The following is a 26,660-nucleotide window of genomic DNA, read 5'->3' as shown; positions in this document are numbered from 1 at the left end:
CTCTTCCACTGTAGTTGCATCTGGTCCTCACAGCCAACTGGCCTGGAGTTCATGGCTGTTGGCATCACTTAAGGCTCAACTAAAACAAGACTGTGCACATAGCCCACACAGGGGTGCACTATAAGGCCCATCTCAGGTGACTGGAGAGGCTGAGCCACTGGGCCCTACCGGACACCTACTACACAAAGCTACTCTACCAATTCCAGGAGACATAGCAGCTCTACCTAATACATAGAAACAAACACAGTGAAGCAGCCAAAATGCGGAAACAAAGAAACATGTCACAAATGAAAGAACAGAAGAAACCTCCTGAGAGAGAGCTAGATGAAATGAAAGCAACCAAACTACTAGATACAGAATTCAAAACAATAGTTAGAAGGTTTCTCAAGGATATTAATGAGAGCTTCAAGGGACTTAGTATGACTTTCAAAGATCTGAGTGAGAATTCCAAGAACCTTAGTGAGAACAGGAAAAACACGAAAAAGGACCAGTCAGAGATTAAGCATACACTAACTGAAATAAAGAATAATTTACAGAGATTCAACAGTACAGTAGAGGATTCCAAGAATCAAATCAATGATTTGGAAGCAAAAAACACCCAATCAGAAGAGCATTATGGGAGTGCCAGAAGGAGAAGAGAGCAAGATAACGAAAGCCTATTTGAAGGAATAATGACAGAAAACTTCCCCTACCTGGTGAAAGAAATAGACTTACAAGTCCAGGAAGTGCAAAGAGTCCCAAACATGAGGAACCCAAAGAAGCCCACACCAAGACACAACATAATTAAAATGCCAAGGGTTAAAGACAAAGAGGAAATCTTAAAAGCAGCAAGAAAAAAGCAGTTAGTTACCTACAAGGGAGCTCCCATACAACTGTCACCTGATTTCTCAACAGAAACTTTGCAGGCCAGAAGGGAGTGGCAAGAAATATTCAAAGTGATGAAAAGCAAGGACCTACAACCAAGATTACTCTACCCAGCAAAGCTACCATTTAGAATTGAAGGTCAGATAAAGAGCTTCACAGGTAAGAAAAAGCTAAAGGAGCCTTGACCAGTTTTGCTCAGTGGATAGAGCATCGGCCTGTGGACTGAAAGGTCCCAGGTTCGATTCCGGTCAAGGGCACATCCCCAGTGGGGGCTGTGCAGGAGGTAGCTAATCAATGTTTCTCTCTCATTGATGTTTCTGACTCTCTATCCCTCACCCTTCTTCTCCGTAAAAAATCAATAAAATATATTTAAAAAAAGAAAAAGTAAAGGAGTTCAACACCACCAAACCACATATTACATGAAATATGTTAAAGGGTATTCTTTAGGAAGAAGAGAAAGGAGGAGGAAGGGAAGGAGAAGGAGAAGAGAAGAGAAGAGAGGAGGAGGAGGAGGAGGAGGAGAGGAGGAGGGGGAGGGGAGGAGGAGGAGGAGGAGGAGGAGGAGGAGGAGAAGGAGAAGGAGAAGGAGGAGAAGGAGAAGGAGAAGGAGAAGGAGAAGGAGAAGGAGAAGGAGAAGGAGAAGGAGAAGGAGAAGGAGAAGGAGGAGGATCAAAAATATGAACAATAAAATGGCAATAAATACATATCTATCAACAATTGAATCTAAAAATCAAAATAAATGAACACAATAAACTGATGAATAAAATAGAATCAGAAGCATAGAAACATGGAACAGACTGACGAATTTCAGACAGAAGGGGGGAGGGGAGCTGGAAAGAGATTAATCAAAGATCTCAAATGTATATACTAGAGGCCTGGTGCACAAAATTCATGCACGGGTCCCTAGGCCTGGCTGGCAATCAGGGCCTACCAGGTTCCCTGCCTCCAGGCCTCCCCGCCTCCTCCTTCCCTCAGCACCCTGCCACTGCCGCCACTGGTCACTGGCCATGTTCTGTGCGAACCCCTGGTGGTCAGTGCACGTCATAGTGAGCAATCGAACTCCCAGTCTCCCGGTCAAACTCCCAAGGCAACAATTTGCGTATTATCCTTTTATTATATAGGATGCATTACCTATAGACAGAGACAATTGAGTGGTGAAGGCCTGGGGCGAGGCAGGAATCGGTGGAAGGGGATAATTGGGGGGTGGGGGCGAAGGAGAGGGAGACATCTATAATACTTTCAACAATAAAGATTTTTTTTTAATATAGATTTTTTTTAAATGGAATGTGTTATAAGAATTGTAGCATAAGAGAAATGATAATAAAATGAAGCTCTTAAGAAAAAAAAAATAATAAATCAGCATGGATTCTTTGACTCCAACCTCTTCAAGGTTGAACTACTTCCCACTCAGAAATCCTACTCACAAAATCCCAGACATGCTCTTCCTTTTATCACGGTGTCAGGGCTGCCGGGTGCCACCCAGATACAAGGCTGCGGACCTGACTCCACAGTGATTATACACAGACTGTGGAGAGGCATGAGGGAGCCTGCCCGGGTGCCAGAAAGTTCTGTATCTTGATCTGGGTGGTGACTGCACAGGTGGGATACATATGGAGAAATTCACTGAGCCGTTCCCTTCATGTGCACTTAACCATATGTAAGTCACACTTCAATACATTCATAAAAACAGGAGCACTTCCGTTTCAAGTATCAAGCACTCCTCAGAAGCCAGGCACTGCATCTAAATAACTTAATCGTTAGGAGAATAACTTCTGGACCTCAACAGACCCGGTTAAAAATCCCTGCTCCTCCACCTCTGGTTCTGCCCCCAATCCACTCCTCAGCCTCTGAGGCCCTGTCTCTTGTCTGGAAAACAAAATTAACAACTGGTAGAATTAAGACACCTATGCATGTAAGCCCTTCCTTAGCACAGGGCCTAGCGGACAGTAAGCCTCTACAAGTGTAGCTTGTTACAACCTTTCTTCAACAACCCCAGGACATTGGTGCTACAGGGTCCATTTTAACAGATGAGAAATGTGCTCCCTCCCTTCCCTAAACAGCAAGCATTTCCGCACCGTCTTCCCCATTTTTCCCAAATCCATGTACCGTGCCTACTACTTTTCTTAACACTTTTCTTTACATTGACTTGCAATTTATATTTAAACACATTTACTTTATTTAAAATGTTATGTAACTGCTGTACATGGAAAACCAGTACCACTTGCCAGAATTCATTTTTTAAAATAGCTATTAAAATAAAAATCACCGATCCACCTGAAGTCATCTTGCTCACCTGGTTTACTTTTTATGGATTTGAGAGGCAAGGAAACTCAGTTTTGGGGGGTTGGGGGGGGATCATCTGCTTAAAATGACTGAGAAACTTCCTGAGCGCCTTCAGCAGCCCCGTGTGCACAGAAGTGATTTTCGTCCGTTTAACCGAGCAGGCCTGGCAAGCCCTCTATTTGGCAACATCCTGGTAACCAGCCATCTGTGCACCACACCGGCTCCACAGAGAGAAAGCTGCATTTAGAAAAAATGTATATTCACTAACGGTGACTGTTCACTAATTCACACACCCCCTGGCCTCTCTTTGCCATGAGTGACAGGAATCTGCCTCTGCCTGTTTGACAGCAGCTCCAGGACCCGAGACCTAGGAACCCGGAGTCAGGTGCCCGGCCCCAGCTTCAGGATGGTCAGAACTGAGCCTAGAGCCTCACATCTACGGGTCCCCAAACCACACAGAGGCAGGGAAGGAGTTAGGGGAATAACATTGGAGCAACATGTGTGCAAGTGATCTGTTGCATTTTCCTGCAAAATCTCTTCCAGAAAGGAAGGCGTGGGAGAGGAAAACTTCTCCAATCTCAGACAAAGGGCACCGAGAAACCTGTGTCAGAGGGCACTGCAGTATTAAGAGGGTTGCCTTGGGGTAAGAGGCAATGGGCACAATTCACCTGGGAGACAGTGAGTCTCCTGAGGACCCATTCATTCATTAAGCAGGTACTTACTGATCACCTCCTATTCTGGGCAATGGGAACTAAGAGATGAAAAAGGTCAAGTCCCTGCTCTCAGAAAGCTCACATTCTGGGGGATGGAACAGTCAATAAATCGTTTATTATAAAAGCTAGGTAACGCCAGTTAAGGATAAGTGCCATGTTGGAAATAAATCGGGGTAAAGAAATAATGGCTGGAGTGAGCTGCTCAGATTGGATGGTCAAAGGAGTCCTTTTGTAACAAATGATATTTGACTTGAAAGCCCAAGGATGAGGAAGAAATCAATTACGTCACTGTAAATAGCATGTGCAAAGGGCCGGGGGCAGGAATGAGCTTGTCATGTTCCAGAAACAGAAAGAAGGCCTTAGCAGCTTCAGACGTAGAGTGATCACAGAGAGTGAGAGGGAAAGTGGTGGGAGGTGAGGTCAGAGAACCAGGCAGTGGGCGCAGGACCAGCTGCAGAGTCTGGCCTTCATGTAAGGTATAGTGGAAAGCCTATGGAGAGCTTTTATGCAGGAGAGAGACTTGATCTTATTTGAATTTTTAAAACTCCACTCTGGCCACCATAAGGAGACTAGGTAAGGGGGTCAAGAAGCAAGGACACCAAATAAGAGACAAAAATAGTGGCTCGAAAGGAATCAAATAAACTCTGTCCCTTAGCTCTGAGTCTCACTCCTCAGACTCTCAGTGAGGAAAGCTGGTTCAAGGGAGATGCTTGTTCTTTAAAGCAATGACAGCCAACCAGGTGGCATTCAAACATCAGACAAAAGAGGGCGAGTGACAGGCCCTTGCATTCAGGGCAGGACCCAGCCACCTCCGATGAAGACAACAGCAGCCATCTGTTCTGGGGCCGGGAGTGGATCAGCTCCCGCTTTGTGCCCCTTCCAGCCCGGGGACTCTGGGACTACAAGGCCAGGGCTGCTGGACACCCGACTGGCTCAGACCCCATACCCAGCCAGCTCGCGGGGCTGTCACTGGCTCTCCCACGGGAGAACGCAGATATCCCCACTGGTACCAGCCTTCAAACCCTAAGGACAAACCAAGTGACAGCTGCCAACATGAGAAAACAGACAACTAGACAACCTCCAGCAGCACAGTCTTGCCGGAGGGCAAAACAAAACAAAACAAAAAACAAATCTGATAAGAGCCTCTAAAACTAAATACCTATCACGGGTAGCATAAGGGACAGAAGAATATCTTAAATGATACCCGGAGACACCATCCACCAAATCCTGACTGTGGGAAACTCACTAAGACAAACAGTTCCGTTTCTTCAATAATTGTAAAGGGGGAAAGAGTTGAAAGAGAAAATTTCTAGATAAAGAGAAAAAGCACCAATCAAACTTTTATGAGACAAATGGGGAAAAATGAACACTGGCTGAATATGATATTAAGAAATTAGTGTTAATTTCGGGTGTGTGATAATGGTAGTGTTATATTTTTAGAAGAATTATATTTGAGATGCATCCTGAAATATTTAGGAATGAAATGATATGTCTGGGATTTACTTCAAACTGGGTATTGTATTACACTACTCCCTCTCCTCTTATGCACACTTGAAAATTTCTGCAATAAAAGTGAGGTGTGTTTTTAAATCTAGGAATGAGCTTTTTCTAATAACCTATCCAGTAATAGCCCACTAGACATTCTACCCACAAGAGAGAAATCAGGTTCATCGGATTCACTGTTCTGCCCTCCAGAGCTTGCCTTTTAGTGATTTGCTGGATGATCAGTGAATTCACATTTTCTTCCTCATCAACCCCTTGTTGGGAGCTATCCCAAAGTCACTACCTCCAGAAAGAACTGGAGTTCTTTTTCATTTATGCTAACTGAACTCTCTCCAGCCCACACCTGAGGCCACGCTGACTTTATGACCTTTCAGAACACACACATTTGGACTGTGTTCCTGACTCAGTCCTTCCCGCCGCAAGTTTTGCCCCCCAGAGGGCACCCCTTGCCCCACCACCCACTCCTGTCATTTCTAAAGTGGTGCCCTGTCTGTAAGAAAACAGCCCCTGAAAAGCAAAGCCTTTACGGGAGCTCTCTATTCCAGCAGCTTCCAAGAAAAGCTTCATTCAGGTGCCTCCTTGGGACCAGGCTCAAATCCCATCCCCTCTCAGACACACCTTTGCTTTTTCAGGATCCCAGGTGATGGCATCCCCAGGTGATGGGGTCCCAGGAAGCATCCACAGAAAGAAGCATAACCTGCAGCTTGTCCCACAAGCCCTGTAGAGAGCTGTCATGTCAAGGCCCATGCATGCCGCACCCATTTCTCCAGGAGGCAAACCGAGCGCACACTGAGTTGAAACCTTGAGCACAGTTCTTGGGACCTACCAAGAGTGCCTGGGAGTGTCCTGGTTCTGGGCCCATGTGGGATACCTGAGTCATTACCATCCTCCCTGGCACAGCTGCCTGCCCCAATATACAATAGTTCTAGGTGGTCCAGGGAGAGCAGGAAGATGGCGAGGGCTGTGGGCCATCACTGCAAGTCACACAGACCATTTCATCCCTCATGGCCAACAGCCAGTAGTTTTATCTGCACGCGCCTGTCAATTAGAGGTGCCAGGAAGATGGATGGATCAAGCCTTCTGGGAAGAATGAAGAAGGGGCCTTAGTCTGACCTGACCCTGCGAAGAGAGGGGGAGGAAGGAGGAACTCAGCAAATTTCACATTTGGCACGGAGTTTGGGGAGTGTTTAAGATCAGCGGCAGCCTGCTCCAGACTCCCCATGGCCGGTGCCCGCAGAAGAAGGGCCGATAGTGCGCACTGAACTGATTTCAGATGTTTAAAGAAAAAGAAACTCCAGATTACAGCAAGGGAGGCAAAGGCCATTTAACACCAACATGAAATCAATCACTCTCTCTCCTCGGGTAGGGTAAGTCCATGGCCAAACCTATCAGAATGCCAGGAGCAACAGCAGAATGGGCTGAAGGCAGGGGCTGGGAGGGTCACCAATGTCTGCTGCATTGCAGGAAAGAGCACAGTACGTCCAGGAGGAAGGACGAGATGCCAGGAGCTGGGGCATCCTCACTCAGACCAATCCCTTCCCGTCCTCTGTCCAGGTCCTTCCCACCCAGACCCAGGCCTGCCTGGCAGCTTCCTGGACCCTGCCTGGCTGGTCTTGACGACTAGTGGGGCTGTCACCACCAGACATCTTACCTTGGTTTCTGGAGGCACAGGCCCGAGAGAGCAGCCCTGATGAACCCCACCATCCTCATGCAGTGCTTCCTACCTTTCAGCTGCATCTTCCTCCCATGATCTTACTTGAGCCTCGAAAGCCCTTTGTGTGGATGCAGAAACTGAGGCTCAGGGAGATTAAATCTATACTATCACATCACAGGACTAGCACTTCTAGCTCCCAGGGCAGGGACCACCCTACAGCCTATACTCAGAGACAGGAACTGGTCCGAGGCAGCCGCCTTCCTTCTCACTCCTCAACACAGCCCGGGTTGACCCAGAACAGCCATCCCATATCCTCCTGACCTTAGAGGACTGGCTTGTTCCACCCACCTCTGCAGATAAAAAGCTGAAGGGCAGCGAATGGAAAAGAATCAACGTCTAGAGAAGAATGGGGCCCGGAGGTGGACTGGACTCCAGAGTCTCACTGGCAACTTCTCTGCTGGACATGTGTGTCCTCAACATCAGTCACTCCCGGATCACCTGCAGGAGTCCTGCCATTCCTACAGCATTGGCATGGCATTTCCATTCGAGAGGCTCATGCTTGTGACTTACACATTCCATTAGGGGGATGCTTCATATCACCACCCAAAGGGGCATAAGTAGGGGAGAAGCCTAAAAATAAACAGAGCAAAAACAGCTAAGTTTCTCTCCTCTCTCTCTCTCTCTTTCAATAAAAAATTTTTTTTAAAAAAAACCAGCCCAGGTTGTAGGTAGGCACTGTTCCCCCATGGAAAGGCCCTGAGCCAGAGTTCTGCTCTTTGCTATAAACAGGAGATTAGCGAGTGTTTAAAAAGTGTGAAAGCCAGGCCTGGCTGGTGTGGCTCAGTTGGTTGAACGTTGTCCCATGCACCAAGAGGTTGCCGATTCTGGGTCAGGGCATACACTTGGGTCGTGGCTCAGTCCCCAACAGGGGTTGTGCAGGAGGCAGCCTGTCAATGTTTCTCTCATTCATAGATGTTTCTCTCCCTCCCCCTTCCCCTCTCTCTAAAGTCAATAAAAACATATTTAAAAATAAAGAGTGTTAACGCCACACTAGCACCAACGAGAAACTTTCCCCTTGAAGAAATCACAGGGATCTGTAAGAGAGCTGAAAAGGGAAGAACTTTCTCACTAGGTGACTCAATGTCATTTCATGGTTAATCACCTGAAGTCATTTTACTAGAGATTCGCCCTATGCTGTAGGAAACGTCACATTAGACTACATTCTAGGAGGGATGGGTTACGGGAGGGGGAGGAAACAACCACAGGGACCACCCATGCCAGTTTCTCGAAGTACTCCAGTTCTTGCCTGCCCCCTCCCCCGGGCACACACAGCTTTGGAGCCCCAGTCACCACCCAGGTGTCTCTGGTCTCCGACTCCTCCATCCTTATCTTAAACCTTGTCTAATACAGAGCAAAGCACTGACCACTCCAAAACTCGCCTGGAAATTAGGATCCAGCAGGGGCACCAGAGGTTACCCCAATTCCACACAGCTCTGTGAACACTGGGCTCCCACGACCCCCGGTTGCAGGGAAGCTTGGGGCTCCTGTACCCTAGGAGAGGAGAGAGGCTGTGGCAGCCTGTGTGGGCAGCTCCCTGAGGTCCCAGGAAGCTGCCCCCAGAAGCTCCTTGGCCCACCGGAAACCCTCAACTCATCTCATAGGTGGTCCAGCTGTGACTCTGACATAACCCAGGAGAACCATTTTCAATACCCAGGAGCAAAAAATTAGGAGAATAACCCCAAGAAAACTGAAGAGTTAAAGACAGGAAACCCCAAACACAGAGAGGCCTGGGGATGGGGGGGACAAGGAGGGAGGGGTTGCAGCCACCTCCAAACTTGCTCCTTGCCTACCAGAACCATACTCAGAGCAAGCAGACCATGGCCTGCGGGCACCTCGCGGGCTCAGCCAAGTTGCAGAGAAGCAAATGGCATCCCCAGCGCCTAGAGCCTCTCGGAGCCCCGGACTGTGTCGCCGGATTGGATCAATGCTGCCGCGCTGCAGGCTTCGGCCAGGGCCCCCCGATCGGCAAATGCCCGGAGTGGGGGCTTGGGAGCCGGTGCCCGTCTGTTGGGGATGAAGCCCAAGGGGCCCTCCCACCTGCCCTGCCTGGGCTTTCCCACAACAGCCAGTGTCTGGGGCCACGCTCCGAACGCGCTTCCCCGACAGCGCTGGGGTAGAGGCATTCTCCAATCCAACTCGGAGCCAAACGCCCTTTTGGGAAAAGTCGGCCCCTACAGAAAACGGGATTTTAGCACCAGAGCGGAGGGAAGGAGGAGGAGGCACTGCCCGGCTTTACCTTTTCTCTTTATTCTGTTTTCGGGATTTGTGCAGGAGTCCGATGAGCACCACGGCGGCGCGGATCCCCGCCTTCCGGCAATGCATCCTCCCCGCCGGCTGGGACATGGCGAGGCCACCGCCGGTGCCCGGCCGCGCCCTCGCCCGCCCGCCGCGCGCCCCCGTCGGCCCGGCTCCGCGCGCTCCGCGCCGCCCGCCGCCGGCCCCCGGCCGCCCGCCTCGCATGGACCCCGCCCCGCCTAGGTGCGCCCCGGTGTCAGGTGACTGGGCGCTCACTTCCCGGCGACCTTCAGCGTCTCCTCGGGGCCCGCGGGGTAGCCGGCGCCCGCTCCCCCGGTGCGGGCATTTCCCAGGCTCGCTCCGGGCGCGGCCGGGACGGGCGGCTCTGGGGCTCCCGCTCAGATCCGCCGCCCGCGCCGGGACCCCGCCCTGACCCCGCCTCCCGTGCTCGGCCCGGGGCGCCCCGGCTGCGAGCGGATCCCGCGGCCCGGCCGCCGGCACCAGGAGGCGGTCCGCTCGAGCTCGGCGCCCTCGGGGTCTCGGCGCCCGCGTTCGCCCTCTACCCCGCGCCGGGCTGCCGCCCTCCTCCCGCCTCTCCCTCTCCCTCTCCGTCCCCACCTCTGCGCACCCCTTCCCCGCCCCCGCTGGCCGGGCTAGGCGCCCTCCCCAGGCTCGGGCGGCTGACGCCTTCCCAGCCCGGCCCGCCGGGATACTTCTCCGATGCTGTCACCGCCTTTACAAACAGGGAGAAAGCACAGGCACCGGGAGGAAAGCGCGTCCTCCGTCCAAGCGAAACTACCTTCGCGCGCGGGCACCGCCGCAGCCTCCCTGCCCCAAGCCCGGGCGGCCGCCTTTCCTCGGGTTCCCTGGCGTTTTGACTCAGGCAGAGGCTACCTCTCCCCTCTCCCCACGTCCGGGAAAGGACTGTGGGGTGGGGTGGGATGGGGTGGGGTGGGGTGGTTCACGCCAGCGTGGGCGCCTGAGTGGGCTGGGGTCAGTCCCCCGTTAACACTTGTTTTCCCGGCCCTGGGAGTTTGACACAACATAAGGTCAATGGTCAATTTTCCCGAGGCTACGCGTCCCAGGTTGCCAGGGAGACGCAGGGCTTGGGATGGGGTAGCGTCCCACCCTACCAGCATCCCTGGCGCTAGCGCTGACCGGCTAGCGCGGACTGCCGCACACACTCTGCATCCGTTCTTCCCCTGCTCCTGCGCCACTTCCATTTGCTGCCCCCTCTCACCACCACCCCTACCATCACCCAGAGTGTATCCACTGGCTTTGCTTCTCCCTCCAGCCCCCTAAGAAAGACTACCCGGGAAAGGGCTGGAGGGAATTCAAACAAGACAATTAGTCCATCCTTGGAAACAGCTCTGGTGGGGCCAAGGAAGTCCCTGGGGCAATCTGCCTGGTTTTTTTAATGCAGTCTAGTGTTGAAGCAAGCACAGAGAATCCAGACAGGCACGAGGGCCTTGCTGTCTGTAGAGGTGACAGGAGCTACAGATAAACTCAAAGGCCTGAGGCCTCAACCCCACTTCTATGTGGGCACAGCTTCTTGCTGGCATCGGAATTGGGGTGGAGGAGAGGGAGCACCGGACCGGTGCCAAAATGTGCCTGGTTTATTTATGAAGCGTCCATTAACAAGGCCCTCAGCCCGCCTGAGCCTGCCTGGGTGTGGGGGTCACAAACGTTGCCATGGAATCTACTTATAGCCAGAGAGTGAGTGACCGAGGCCCCACCCCTGGATTGCAGCTAGGCCCGCTGCAAGGACCACACCAGTAGTGACCTGTGAGTCAGTCTGGAAGAGGAATGGGGCAATGATTATCCTCAGTGGGGAAGAGGGCAGAGCCGGCACCGGCAGCCCAGGGCTTGTCCTGCCTCCAGCAGTGCACGGAACTGACCGGTTAGCTGACGGATTGCTTCAGCCCCAATGGCAGGGAGGATGCCGGGGGCACCCGCCATCGGTCTAGCCCCAGCAATGGGTGTGTTTTATCCACACACACAAGGGTAGGCAGCTTGTCTCAGGGCAAGGCCTGGCTTCCCCCGGGTGGGTGAGCGTGGGTGGTCCCTCTCATCCCCCATGGTCTAGGACAGTGATGGCGAACCTATGACACGCGTGTCAGAGGTGACACGTGAACTCATTGTTTTGGTTAATTTTTTTTTTGTTAAATGGCATTTAAATATATAAAATAAATATCAAAAATATAAATCTTTGTTTTACTATGGTTGCAAATATCAAAAAATTTCTATATGTGACACGGCACCAGAGTTAAGTTAGGGTTTTTCAAAATGCTGACACGCCGAGCTCAAAAGGTTCACCATCACTGGTCTAGGAGATATTTTAAGTCAAATGCATCAGTGGGCAACAGGACCTTGGGATGAAGGTGAGAATTCTTTCCACCAAGCAGGTAACTTGATTCATTGTAGTTCTGGGGTCCCAGGCCCTCTCTGCTCCTCTATGATCACAATTATTTCCAGCCCTAATGGGCTGGAACACAAGGTTGACCCCAAAAGACCATAGCCTGATCTGATTCCGGGGGCCCTTAGAGATAGATGTTTCCTGAGGGTGGAGAGGCCCTTCCTTCTGCCCACACCCCACACAGGAAACACCACAGCATAAAGGAACCCATCCACAGCAGGGAATGTAACGGCTATCTATGTTGGACTGCCCATTCCACCAACATCCATCAATCAATCAGGAAGTGACCCGCTTGTGCGAGAGACCAGGGTAATGGAAGAGCACCCTTACCCAGAACAAACAGGGCCTAATACACACACAGCCACAAACCATCCCATTCCCACCTCTCTCGTCCCATGTGACCTGGCCACTGTTCCCCAAAATTAGGCGATTCGCATACCACCTTCACAAGTTTTTGTCTTAACACCATAGAATAATAATATTCTTTTGCTTTAACTAAATCAACTCATTCTTCACTTAATTTTAAAAGAAAACACTGTTATTCTCCTAAATGAAAATCCATTATCACTTGTCATTCACACCATGGAAACAAATACAAATTTCTTAAATTGTAGCTCCATGCTGTTGCCTGACAAAGGCTCTGAGCCGGAATCACCTTCATGAAAAGAGAAAAGTAGATTGTTAGGTGTTAGCCACACCCTTGCACCAAACAAAAACCAGTCCTTGAAGAAATCATGTTTGAAAGAGAACCGAAGGGAACACTTTTCACATTAGTGATTCAAAGGTCTTCCAAGGCCTCATCCATGGTCACTTTGGGGCGAACTGAGCTGGGTGGACACATTCAGTCCACAGGGAGTAAGGTCTTCTCCCAGGCAGAGCTCATCCGCAGCCGTGTCCCAGATCACAGGACCTCAAAGGCCATGTCAGTCCTCCTCCCCCAGCCCACAGTCCCTGAGAACAAAGTGCCAGGCAGCTGCCAGCCTGGGTGTCTGCCCCAATCTGGGGAAACCCAAAGGCTCGGGGGGCCTGGGTGGGAGTGGAGGTGGAGGGGGACATGGAAGTCAATCATGAACACAGGGCAGACAGCTGCACAGCCCGGTCCTAAGCGGCCAGCGGGGTGAGACAGGCAGACACGCATGCTTGGTCCTGAAGAAAGGCCTTCTGTGCCTGGGAACCGGCTCAGGGAGACACATCCGTGTGAAACTGGCATCAGCCCCACTGCTGGAGCCTAAGTCTCAGGGAGAGCCTGGGGCCGTTTCCCCACCACCTGACACCCAGGGCCTCTAGGTCCCTACAAAATGGACTGGGAGTAGATGTGGGGCAAGAGGGGCTTTGGATCCAATGGGTGGGAACTTTTAGGGAAACAGATCTTCAGATGCCTTACCCCTCCCCTTCTGCAGGGACAACGCCTGCATCCATCCGTGAATCACGCAAACTTTGGAGTAATTCAAGGGTTATAAACATATAACACTAGACTGCTCAGGACAGGCAGGCATCCTGACTCTTATGCCTTTGGAGGCACACCCATTACACACACCAGCTGGGAGAAATCACTCAGAAGCCCCCCTCGCCCCCCACCCCAACCCCAACCCCAGCTCTGACTTCTGCAGAGAGCACTCACACCTGTGCTTCTAAGCCGGCCCTTCATGCTTGGCTGCTACATCAGCGCCCCCTGCTGGGCCACATTTACAGTTGCATTTCTGGAATACCACCATAAGAGGAAAAGGAGAAAGGAAAGGGGGAGAGGGCGAGGGAGGGCAGGGAGGGACAGACCTAGCACGGGAGGGAGGGAGGGAGGGGGGAGGGGGAGGGGGGTAAGGGAAACATTGAGAAGGTCATTTGAGGTAGGGAAGCAGTTTCTATTTTGAAAAGAGAGAGAGACAAGAGTCTTTGCCAACATGTTGACGCTCCTCCCGGCTCCTAACTGCCTCTCTCAGAGGCCGACCACCCCACACGGGTTGGTCCCACCAAAACAGGGTCTTTCGGTGACAGCATCAGGCCATGCCCAGGCCGGGCTGGGAGGCCTAAGAGCCAAGCTTGGGGACCGCAGCCACACATATCAGACTGAAGCTCTGGCGAGAATCTGGCTCAGATTTTGGAAAGACATCTTGGTGTGCTCGTGTGGCATTTCCGAGTTCCGGGGGAAGGAAGCCATGCCCCGAGGAAACCCACAGATCCCACTCGATGGCAGGCACCCAGCCTGTGGACTGCACTCCATGGGGTACCCTGAGCCTGCAACACATGTCCCTCCGAGCTTTACAAACGGGGCTGGAGGGAGAAGAAAGGAGTTCTTCATCTCTTCCTTGGGTTACTGAGGGCATTTAAAATAGTTCTTTTTGGTTCCCTTGTGGAATTTTGAATCCATGAATCTAAGTGGCATGACTATAATTTTTACCACAGTAGAAATATTCACAGGGATTTTTCTGGGTGTGACATTTCTGATGAACATGAAGAAGTGAATTTTGCACGGAGGCTGCCCAGGGGTCCGGGCAGGGAGTCAGGGGGCAAGGACCCAAGGTCCCGCCAGCCCCCACACCACTGATTACAGCTCCTCCCCACTGATTACCAATCCCCCCCAGCTGCTGCTGCCACCAAGTCACTTCCAGCTCTAGGCTTTCTGGGGCCGAGTGGAAAAGTGGGGAGGGAAGCTGTCTTTCCATAATATTAGCAACATTGCTTAGCAACATCTTTCAAAGCAAGAACCAGCAGACTCTCCAAAAATCCATTCTGTTTGGCTCTACAAAAAAAAATAGAGTGGTTTCTGATGCATGTATTATTTATATACTATTTTATATGCCCAGTTAATGCCTTCTGTGCCTGTGTGCCTGGCCTCCTTCGGAGATGACGTATCACACCTAAGTGAGATTTCCAGACAGCAGAGCTTTAAGGAGCAAAACTTCTGCTTGTTTGCTTGCTCGCTTTTCCTGTCATGACCTTGGCTACAGATTTCTCAGAAATGTCTTCCATATTTTTGTAACTTTTTCCTGGTGAATCGAGCCATCATTATCAATGCCACCTGTTGTACTGAACTAAAACTCAGTTACGAACTAACAGGCCACTGAGGTGAGGCCCCACTTGTCCCTATACTTACTGGCCTCCATCAGCTGTGGTCCAGGGATACTAGTACGAGAATAAAAACGAAAAGACCCTCAAGTCAGACAAACCTGGGCGAGAATCCCATCTCCAGCTTTTACTTTCTGGGTGGCCTTGGGCTAGAAATGTCACCTCTCTGCGCCTCAGTTTTGCCATCTATAAAATGGGGGTAACAACAGTGCCACCCTCCTAGAGTTCTTGCCAGGATTAAATGAGCACGCACGGGCCACACAAAGACTTGTGTGGAGACGTTCATAGGTTTATCCAAGAGACAGCCCATCAACAAACTATGATATATCCACACCATGGACTGCCACTCCGCAACAAAAAGGAACAAAATACTGACACATGCAGCAGCATGGCTGAATTTCAAAAACATTATGCTGAGTGCAAGAAGCGGATGCCAAATATACTTACTGATTCCATTTATACAAAGTTCTAAGCCAGACCATCTGAGGCACAAAAAAATGAGAGCAGTGGCTGTCTCGAGGAGTGGGGGATTTTCTAGCGAGATGGATGGAAATGTTCTATATCAGGATAGGGTGGTGGGATCCATTCGTCCAAAATGTATAATTAAGATTTGTGCATTTCAATGTATGTAAATTTTACCTCAAAAAAGAACGGAGCCCTGACCAGTCTGGCTCAGTGGATGGAGTGTCAGCCTGCCGACTGAAGGGTCCCAAATTCGATTCTGGTCAAGGGCATGTACCTTGGTTGCAGGCACATCCCCAGTAGGGCGTGTGCAGGAGGCGGCTAATTGATGTTTCTGTCTCATCGATGTTTCTAACTCTCTATTCCTCTCCCTTCCTCTCTGTAAAAAAATCAATAAAAAATCTATTTTAAAAATAAATAAATAAAAATTTAAAAAAAAAGAACGGAGCCCTCAGTTCATTGGAGCATTGTCCCACCAAAGGGTTGCAAGTTCAATTCCCGGTTAGGGCATATTACCTGGGTTGAGGATTCGATGGTTTGATCCCTGGTCAGGGCATGTGGAAGAGGTGGCTGATCAATGTTTCTCTCCTCTCTCTCTCTCTCTGTGTGTCTCTCTCCGTCTCTCTGTCTCTGTCTGTGTGTGTATGTGTGTGCGTGCGCGCGCGTGTGCGCCTGTGTGTGTGTGTGTGTCTCTCTCTCTGTCTCTGTCTGTCTCTCTCTGTGTGTGTGTGTGCGTGTGCACCTGTGTGTGTGTGTCTCTCTCTGTCTCTCTCTCTCTCTCTCTCTCTCTCTCTCTCTGTGCGTGTGTGTGTGCGTGTGCGTGTATGTCTCTCTCTCTCTTTCTCTCATCCAAAAGGCTCTGGCCTCTGTGTCTGGATCAACATTCATGAAAGAGTACCTGGCCCCATGCTTATCTGAGGAAAAGCTGCCCCTTTGTCACTGCTTCCTGGACAATCTACTATTGTCCCCTGGCAAGTCCTACATGTGTAAGGAGCCTGGCTGCTTCCCCCTCACTCTTTCGGAGAAGCCCCTCAGTCTAAAAGTCTCCCTGCACCGGTTCTCTCGGGCGCGCGCGGAGCAGCACCAGGATCTGACAGTGAAGCAATGGAAGGATGTGCAGAGGGAGTGAGAGGTCGGCCTCGACCAGCAGCTCCTGCCAATCCCATGCTCAGGGTGTCCCTGGCATCAGCCTCCGGCCCAGGGGGCTGCAGTGTTGACCTGCTGCTGTGACAGAGCAAGGGTGGGCTCCTCCAGACACGGGGTCCTCTGACCCAGTCATCGCCCTCAAGCTGAGCACCTGTCACTTTGGGGGGCTTGGCACCTTTTTAGTCCTTGCTAGCCATTTTGTGTTGCGACGTGATTGTCGGAGGTTTTGGGTGGGAGAGCCTGTAGGAATACAGGGAGCTCTGGATGGGTTTTATTTGATGTCCTATCTACTAAACTCCACATTCTCCTAAAAAATGTTTTTAAAGGACTTGTGAGAAAGACTGAGCTGCTGCAGTGTCTGACTCGTTTACTGACATCAGATGCCCACGGTGCGGCCAGTGAGATGTGCTCGCATCCCCAGCACAGTGTGTGTGTGCATGCGCGTGTGTGTGCATGCGTGTGTGTGCATGCGTGTGTGTGCACACGTGTGCATGTGGTGTGAGTGTGTGTGTGTTGCCAAGCACAGCAGATCACTCACAAGCCTAGTCACGCAGAATATCCCAAAGTCGGAGCCCTATCTACCTGATTCCTGAGAAATTCGGTTCTTTCTTTTTTCCTGTTGTCTGAACTAATCTCTTGCTCCTGCGGGTCCCTAAAGCACTATGGGTGGGCCCTCCTTTCCAGAGGAAACTGCTCCCGCTGGGGGGGCAGGAGCAAAGCCTTTCTGCTGAGCACCAGGGCTTTCCCTCACCAGGCGCTGGGCTCCCTGATGGATTAATGGCTCTTTCCCGCCAGGACATTAGGTCCTTTTACCTCCAAGGCAAACACAAAGCTTAGCTACCGGGTGGGCTCAGACTCCCCAGCTCTGAGCCTCCTGCTGAGCAGCTGTTTGTCTGCAATTTGCAAGCTTTTTTTTTTTTAATTTTTTAAAAAATAAATTTTAAAAAATGCGCGGCTTAGGCCCGGCCCGGGAGAGCGCGACGTCACCACATCGATCGATCGTGCAATTTGCAAGCTTTTCACTGGGTCTGCTTTCAATCAGGAAAGTTCTCCCAGCTGTCTAGCCTGCGTAATCTAAGCTCTCTTTGGGTGAGCAGCTCCCCTCCACCCTTAGGGAAAACGCCAAGCCTCAAAGCAGCTTCAGAAACTGCACCCCATTTCCTGTCACCATAACAAACTCTTTGCTTCCACCATTTTCTCTCCTGCTCAAGCCCCCCTCACTCATAGTCACAAAGCAAGACGGGTCACAAATGATGGGTCACAGCTAGTAACTGAAGGACCAGAGTTTCCCAATGATTCCTTCTTCTTCAGACATTCGAGCAGCGTCAAGGTTATGGGGGGCTGGGCTCAGCGGCCAGCTTTGTGTGAACACCATCCACCAGCCCTTCACTGCAGAGGACACGTGGAGAAGGTGAAGGCTGCCTCCAGGCAAGGCCGGAGGTGACCTTCAGGTGGCCCCCGTGTCAGTCAGGAGAACGCTTTCTCCATGATGCTGGGCAAGCAAGGGGTCCTACCTTTGGAGAACCTGGAGCAGAAACCACCTCAACCCACCCGCCCCAAAGGGCAGCGGGATGCTGGGCGGAAGTCTACACAGGGGATTAATTGAGAGTATAACCCGGGACCCTTCAGTCCGTAGGCCGATGCTCTATGCACTGAGCCAAACCCAGGGCCCTAGACTCTCAGAGTGGTTCTCAACCTTCCTAATGTCGCGACCCTTTAATACAGTTCCTCATGTTGTGGTGACCCCCAACCATAAAATTATTTTCATTGCTACTTCATAACTGTAATGTTGCTACTGTTATGAATCATAATGTAAATATCTGATATGCAGGACGTATTCAGGCGACCCCTGTGAAAGGGTCGTTCGACCCCCAAAGGGTTGAGAACCGCTGCTCTAACATCTACCACTCAAGGGTGGCTTTCCTGATTTTTGAAATGTCTACTTTGTTTACTTAATTTATCACTGAATAGTACTTACCTTTAGGGACTTAATACTCTTCTATAAAGCAACTTACTTTTAAAAATACTTCATATTAATACCATACATGGATAGAATCATTTCCCACAAATAAGGTAACTATAAAGTTAAATATAATAAATGCCCCACTTCTTGGGTGTGGGCTGTGCACGCTGACTTCCTTCCAAAGCGTCCAATATGGACGGGGGAACAAAGCCTAGCTGTACCGTGGAGAAACTTGGCAAACACCGCCTTAGCCAGGTGATCGAGGCCAAGGTCAACAGTGGTCGGTCCTATTGATCACATGAGCTTTTGATATTGTGTGATGGAAATGGCACTTCACCTCTGTGATCTTCCCCGAATCCTGTGACCCCAGTCTAACCACGAGAGAAGCATGAGGCACGTCCCATTGAAGGGCAGCCTATCACCCACTTGGGCCAAAACTGCCACCGAACTGTCCTCGAAACTGTGACAAGGTCATCAGAATCAAGCAGCTGAGAACCCACCACAGCCAAGAGGAGCCTGAGGAGATTAGAAAACTAAATATAAGGTGTTATCCAGAAGGAAATCCTAGAACAGAAAAAGGACATTAGGAGGAAACTAAGAAAAAGCTGTAAAAACTACGCACTTTAGCAAATAATTACCAATATTGGTTCATTAATTATAGCCGCTGTACCACACTAATCCAAGGTGTCAATAGCAGGGGAGCTGGACTGCGGGGTATGTGGGAACTCCTCTGTACTGTCTTCTCAGTGTTTCTGCAAATCTAAAACGGACCTTTCAAAACTGTCCACTTTTCACAGACACTGGGGCGGTGGGGGCCTGCCCTCTGGGATGGGAGTGGCTGGGAGGGGGCGGGGGGTCAATCGGGGGAAAAGGAGACATATGTAATATTTTAAACAATAAAAAAAGAAAGAAAAGGAAAAATTGTCTCCTTTTTTAAAGTAAGCATAAGGAAAATGAAACAATGACATTGCATTCCAGCTAGCAGACCCTGCTGCCTGCCCTAGGCCTGAGCCCGAGACCACGCTCGGTGAGTAAGGACCGATACCAGTGTTACAGAGGTACTGAAGGCGTATTAGCGCCTAATGAGATTTTTCCTCCTTGAGGTTGTGAGGGCCATTGAGAGAGAATTGAAAAGAGAATGGCTTTTTCTCTGGTGATCAGTGTCAGGCAATGTTGTGTCCTTGAACCAGCAATGTGACCTTTCCCAGGTGCAATTTGGGGATCATTGTACCAGTCCTTGCACTTCCACCTTCTCCCCTTCCTCCTCTGAAGCTCAGAGAATGAGCACAGGACTCGTCCCCTTGTGGACAGTGCTCTGCCCCATGCTGTGGTCCCCTGTGGAGGAATCACCATACCCCTTCTGAGGGGCCCGTGGCCTGGTGCAGGTCACCATCCCACCTGTTGGGGGAGCAGCTCCGAGGGCACGCCCTGCTGGCCCTGAAGCAGAGGAGCTGTTCTGAGGGCAATTAGCACCACCCCCTTGTACAGTCCTTCACAGTGGCAAGCACTTCCACACCTTTTACTCCACTGGAAACTCACAGGTCTGTAAGGCAGGAATATAAATAACATTCCCATTTGCTAGGTGAGCAAACTGAGACCCAGAGAGGTTAACTCTTCTGCCGAGAATTACACAGCTCCTAAGACGCAGAGCCGGGACCCAGACACATATGGTCCCTATAGACACTGACTCCCACAAAATGCAGAACAAAGAAGACTGGGGACCCCAGGAGATGAGGAGATGACTCGCCCAATCAGAGCTCACCGTGCCCGTCTCCAGATGAAGTGGAGTCTACTTTTCTGCCTGCTCCATACTCAGGCCCCTTCTTCTGGTTGACAAATCTTGATTTTTCCCCTCAGAGTACCCTGACACCACTGTTGGGTTTTGTGGTTCAAGTGGGACTGTCCCTCTCTCAACCTACCCATCCTGAGTTCTCGGGATGAGTACATGGTCCAGGCCACAGTGACTGCTTCAGGGATGCGCATAAAAACCTAGCTGGTCCAAAGAGAATGAACACCTGAATTTTTGCTGGCACCGTTGAAAGAAGCTTACCCCTACCCCTGGGGTTTCTGAAGTCAGTGGCTGTCTTATGAGATGCCTGTGAGTGACATGAATGAGGAGGAAAGCAGAGCCAAGACATAGGAACAAACACTGTCTGGTGACAGTTTCTGACCCACCTTGATCCAGCCATTCCTGAAGACAATTCTCTTAAACGCATCAATTACGAACGTTCTCTTGAACGTCTTTTCTTCTGGTGTCTTTTATTTTCCTTAAGCCTTTTTGAGTTAGATTCCTGTCGCTAATAGTCCAGGGAATTAACACACATGATTTCTACACAACGGGCAAGAAAACACATGAAAGAACAAAATAGCAGCTTTAGGCAAGTCAAAGGCCATCCCTCTCCTGTGCCTGAGGGAGCAGCCCCCAAAGGGACTATGAAGAAGCCTTCCCAGGAAGAGCCCCTGGAGCCGCTCCCCATCGCCAAAAAGACCCACCCCCGAGTCACAGGCGTGGGGACAGTCCTCTCCACCCTACGCAAGGAGCAGGCGGGGGGCACACATCTGACCCCACAGATAAAACGGGATGTCTCCCCTCCTCTTTGCTATCAGCATGTCGGTCACTCATTTCGTCTGTCTTCAGTAAATTCAAGAACTCTTCAAGGAAAACTTAAAGAAAAAAAAAAGAACATTCAGACAAATCCCAAATGTGGGACAGTCTACAAAACAATTTTGCCAGGTCTGCTGTTCTGTATTTAAAGAGACTAAAGAGATGTGACAATCAAGCACAGTGATTGACCATTAATAATGTCAGTAATATAATCCAATATATAGCCCATATTTAAATTGGGGGAACATATGAATATGGAGTGTATATTAAGTAATAGTCCTAAATTAATATTAATGTCTTATGTGCGATAACAGTGTTATGGTGACGTCAGAAAAGTGACATTATGTTTGGTAGGCACCTGCTGAGTATTTAGCATGAAGTATCGATGTCTGCAACTTCCTTTCTCTATGTGACTATCATGATTCAGAGACAGAGGGCGAACACCTGTGGCAAACCTTAGTCAGTGGCGAACCCGGGTGGATACGGATGCTCATTGTACTGTTCTTCTCCGTTTTGCACAGGTGGGTAATTTTCAAAATAAAAAGTTGAAAAAAACACATCACCCTTGGCTGTACTTGCCCTCGAGTCTACACATACATATGTGCACGTGTGCAGTGACCATGTGTGTGGACACACGCATGCGTGCATTCTACCCACAGCGGACTGGTGTGCAGAGAGCACTGGGCCAGAGTCCGCAGAACCAGCTCCTGTAGCCCCTTGGTCCAGTCGTTATCTGCACGTCCCTTTCCTAGTCTGTTTTCTGGCTGTAAAGTGAGAGCTGGAGCGTCCATATACAGCCAGGAGGTGTGGGGTGGGCATTTAGTGGCTGGAACACTATAGTGAAGGGGTTAAGAGTTGAAGGCAGAGGCTTAGAAGACATGGTCCTTTCCATCTTAAGGCCCTTTCTAAGAAGGTGGGTGTCGGTGACGGTAACTGTCTCCATGGTAACTGTCTCAGGGGACCAAGTCCTTCGAAGCTGACCTTGGGTTTGAAATTGGCCGGCAACATTCCTGGATGAGCCCAAGGAGAATAAGCCTCTCCGTTCCATCAGCAAATGAAATGCATCTGGGCTCCAGGCTGTGGCTTCCCCCCCGGGACTCACGGGGCAGAGCCTGGGACTTGGTAACTGTGAAAGGATGAAAAGCCAAGGTCGGCCCCTCTGAGCGTGGCTGGAGGAGGCCGTGCATTCATTCTCCTAATTGACTCCCTGGCCACCCCTCCGGTCAATAAAGCCCTCTGGACGCCTGGGGCTTCTGCCAAGGGGGAGGCTGAGGATGTTCTCAGCAAAGACCATCCTGCAGAGACCCCAGCGAGAGCAGAGTGGCAGTCCACTGACCTCCGGGGCCGTGCTGGGCAGGCAGAGGCTGTGCAGGCAACGAACAGCTGGAGAAACCCAGAGGGTGAGGAACCAGAGAAACGAAATCACGACAAAGAGATAGGATGTTTCCCCCCAACAGACTGGCAAAATGCTCACACCTACTCATGTGGGTGTAGAAACTGGAGGGCAATTTAGCAGTATCATTAAAAAAAAAAGTCACCTACCCTATCACCCAGCACTGTCACCTCTAAGATTTACTCAAGCCTAGGCCCTAGCAGGGGTCCTCAAACTACGGCCCGCGGGCCACATGCAAATACAAATATTGTATTTGTTCCCGTTTTGTTTTTTTACTTCAAAATAAGATATGTGCAGTATGCATAGGAATTTGTTCATAGTTTTTTTTTAAACTATAGTCCGGCCCTCCAGCGGTCTGAGGGACAGTGAACTGGCCCCCTGTTTAAAAAGTTTGAGGACCCCTGCCCTAGAGGAACGCACGCAGCTGTGTAGAGAAAAACCTGAGGCTGTCCACTGAGGCACTCTCTACAACAGCAAAGAACACCAGAAACAAGCGCTTAGAGGGAGACAGATGAGTAGATGGGATATATCCATAAGCTAGACACGACAAATGGTTGGGAGGGATGAGCTAAGTCTATATGTGTGGACATCTGTGGTTACTTAAGATTCATATAAAAATATTTTTTAAATATCTTGAAAAATATGTACCCAACTCTGAAGAGTGGCTACTGCAGGGAGGATAGGAGGAACTGCATTGCTGGCCACAGGAGACTGCCCTCCTGGGAGGAGGCTGTGAGAGGCCCAGCTCTTAACCACTGTGCTCAGCCTGGAGCCTTAACCCTGACAGGTGACAGCCAGGGCCAACACCAGGCTGCGGCCATCCAGTCTCCACTGAGAAATCCCTCAAAGGGCGCGTCCTAAACCTGGGGTAGGGAGGATGCTTCTCTAGTAAATGAAAAAGGACCCTTTCAGCCCAGCTGGTGTGGCTCAGTGGCTGAGCATCAACCTATGAACTAGGAGGTCATGGTTCAATTCCCGGTCAGGACACACGCCCAGCCGGGTTGCAGGCTCGATTCGCGGTGGGGGTGTGCAGGAGGCGGTAGATGGGTGATTCTCTCTCATCACTGATGTTTCTCTCTCCCTCTCCCTTCCTCTCTGAAATCAATAAAAATATATTTTTTTAAAGATTAAAAAAAAGAAAAAGGACCCTTTCATAATAGTCTCTGCGGTGAGCTTTTCTGCTCTTTCTTGCCACATGTTTTGCTGTCCAGGTTTCCCTTCTCATTAAAGCCCTCGTCCCCACGTCAGGGATGACATGCAGCCAGAGCTGCTTGCCGGAGGTGCCAGAGGTGAGCAGGGCATGGCCCTGGGAGGCAGACCCAAGGGGTCATGGAGTGAGGGGTCCCCAGCAGTATTCTCTGCTGACTGGGGTCACTATGAGAACCCTGGCTTTCATGGAGAAGCCCCGGGAAGGAGGAGGAGTAGACAACAGAGATAAGAAAACAGTATCCGGGTAGTTCAGTTGGTTGGAGCGTCGTCCCGTGCACCAAAAGGTTGTGGATTCTATTCCCGGTCAGGGCACATATCTAGGTTTCGGGTTTGTTCCCTGGTTGGATGTTTCTCTCTCTGTCTATCTCTCTGTCTCTTTCTCTCTCCCGCCCTCTCTTCCTTTGCTTCTAAAATCAACAAAAACATATCCTCAGATGAGGTGTTTTTTTTAAAAAAAAAGATAAGAAACAGTATCTTCCTCACCCTAACTCACCAGGCCCTCCAGAGCTACCTCAGGAAAGCAGGTGATTAACCTTTGAGACAGGAACCAGCTGCACCAGGAGCAACGGGAGGGGGAAGGGACGGAGACAGAGAAAGTCACCACTGGAGGGGAGATGAGCAAAGAAACACTGAAAACGGGACAGCAGAGGGAGCCAGAAGTCAGGAAATCGTCACCTTCTCTCCCAGCCCTGAGCAGGACTCCCACCTCATCTCCCCAGACAGCGGGAGCCCCATCCCCAAGTTACAAACCCAAGGTCAAGGCACCTACTCTCCCGCTTGCCCACCTGGCCTCCCAGAGCGGGCAATCCTGGGCTCACAGTGCCACCTGCTGGTACAGAGCCAGAACTGTCCCTGTTCCCATCTCGCCCACCACCTGGGACATGCCTGCCATCTCTCATCCCATCCATCCCCCACCCCTCCTTCTTCCCCATCTTCACACCTGCCAAGCCTGTTTCTGCCTCTAGGCTTTTGTATCTCAAGGTCGGCTCCTTCTCTTCCTTCGGGGTCTCCATTCAAACGTCCCCTCTATGCACAAGCTATTGCTGATCACCCACCTAAACTAGCCCCCTGCTCCCCTCCCCTTATCACCTCCCTATTCTGTTTCCTTCATGGGACTAGGTCTTATCTGAGATCACCTGGCTCTTCATTCTGCTCCTGTCTACCTCCCCCATTAGAAAGTACTACGAGGCCCCACCCCGTCTGAAGGGTCCAGTATGTGTGACTGCACTCAGGACAGGTGCTGGCAATGAACACTGTTGAATAAGTCATTCCATATTCACTCAGCTGAGCACTTCGAAGCTCAAAAACTTCAAAATCCACAGGGACGACCCACAAGCTCTTCAAACTCACCGTATTCAAGGCCAAAATCATGACCTTCCCCTGCAAACTGGGTTTTCCTCCCACACTCCCCAGTGATCCACGGGACAGCTTTGCAAATTCTCCAGGCGTGAAACCCCAGTTGCTACAGGCCTCCTTTCCCACTCCTCACGTGGGTCAGACTCCCCATCTGAGGATTCCACCTTCAGCCGCAGCCCTTCCCCTCCCCTCCAGCCCCAGTGCCCCACCTCCCTCTTCCTCAGCAGTAACCATTTCTTCACCTCCCTACTCCATCCCCAGAACCCCAAAGTCCCTTGGTGGCAGGGGCTCCCAGCCACTCTCCCAAGGCAGCCACCGCCTCCTCAGCACCAATTCGAGACTCTCCCTCAACAGACCCCACTCTTGCCTCAGTACCTGGGTACCTGTCTCACTGTTTCTCAAACAACTTCATACATTTTCCTACCCTGAGCCTTTGCCCTTGCCATTCCCTCAGTCTGAAATGCCCCCGCAGCCCTTCCCTCCTAGGGCAGCGGTTCTCAACCTGTGAGTCACGACCCCTTTGGGGGTCGAACGACCCTTTCACAGGGGTCGCCTAAGACCATCGGAAAACACATATATAATTGCATACTGTTTTTGTGATTAATCACTACGCTTTAATTATGTTCAATTTGTAACAATGAAAATACATCCTGCACATCAGATATTTACATCACGATTCATAACAGTAGCAACATTACAGTTATGAAGTAGCAACGAAAATAATTTTATAGTTGGGGGTCACCACAACATGAGGAACTGAATTAAAGGGTCGAGGCATGAGGAAGGTTGAGAACCACTGTCCTAGGGGACTTATTTTAAACCTTCAAGTGCCTCCTTCAGGAAGCCTTCCCTGATTCCACCAGGAAGAATTCACTGCTCGTCCCGTATCTCTACTGGTATTAGCTTTGAGATGTCTGTTTCCCCCAGAGACTGGAGTTCTCAGGGCACAGGGACGAGGCCCTGAGTCACTTAACCACTCTCAGCATCTTCAGTAACAGCCGCGGTTGTGAGCGCTAGGACTGTGCTAAGTGTGTTTCGGGTGTGAGCTCCTTCAACCCTCAAACATCCCTGTAAGGTGAGGATTCGCATCATCTCCACTTTCCAGACGGTGAAACAGAAGCTCAGAGAGGCTCTGGGTTTGCCCAAGGAACCTCATTAGTGAGCGGCAGAGCCAAGACCCCCAGGCCCTGAAACAGCGCCTGGCGCAGGTCGGCACCGGTGAATGTTCATTAGATGAGCAAACACCTTCCCTTCTCCTGCCTCGGACCTTGGTGTCCACAGCTCCAACACATGAACACCCTGTGTTCGTGCCTCCCCTGCTCCGATTCTGGCCCAGTTATATCTGCAAAGTGTCTTCCTCTCTCCTCCTCTCCCACCCGTCCAAACTGTGAGCTCAAAATGACTCTGCGGGGACAGGTGAGAGAAGCACTCATGATAAACCTGCATTTAAAGGGGGGGGGGGGGGTTGAGACGTTTTTAGGTGAATCTGGACACGGACAGAGGCAGCCTCCAGAGGTTCCAGATGTTCCTTTCAGAATGGCCACAGGCATCCCCACCCTCCTCTTCCTCTTCTCTAGCACAATCTCCTTACTTCCGCTCCGTCAACAGAGGTGAGCAATACACGATTTCCCATTCGTGTTGCTGCTTCCCCATTCCGTCTAGTCGGCAATGGCGCTAGCGTTGTTTTGCATTCTTTCTAGCTGCCTTCCATGTTACACAACCATTCAGGAACACG

General features: G+C 50.7%; 1 protein-coding gene across 3 annotated transcripts in view; it reads right to left on the bottom strand.

Moving 5' to 3' along the window:
* Nucleotides 1-26,660, bottom strand: part of RAP1GAP2 (RAP1 GTPase activating protein 2) — a 210,876-nt gene that overhangs the window by 128,887 nt on the left and 55,329 nt on the right. For 2 of the 3 annotated variants that reach the window (XM_036341088.1, XM_036341090.1), the window contains exon 1: nt 9,314-9,883. The exons of the other annotated variant lie outside the window; for it this stretch is intronic. In XM_036341088.1, coding sequence (XP_036196981.1) covers nt 9,314-9,537 — 224 coding nt within the window. In that variant the 5' untranslated portion in view covers nt 9,538-9,883. Of the gene's footprint in view, nt 1-9,313; nt 9,884-26,660 lie in introns of those variants that run through there. 3 annotated transcript variants of the gene reach the window in all.

This window comes from Myotis myotis, unplaced genomic scaffold, assembly GCF_014108235.1.
Source record: "Myotis myotis isolate mMyoMyo1 unplaced genomic scaffold, mMyoMyo1.p scaffold_m19_p_17, whole genome shotgun sequence".
Lineage (NCBI taxonomy): Eukaryota > Metazoa > Chordata > Mammalia > Chiroptera > Vespertilionidae > Myotis > Myotis myotis.
The sequence above is the reverse complement of the archived record's forward strand: the minus strand, read 5'-3'. Positions and strand labels throughout refer to the sequence as shown.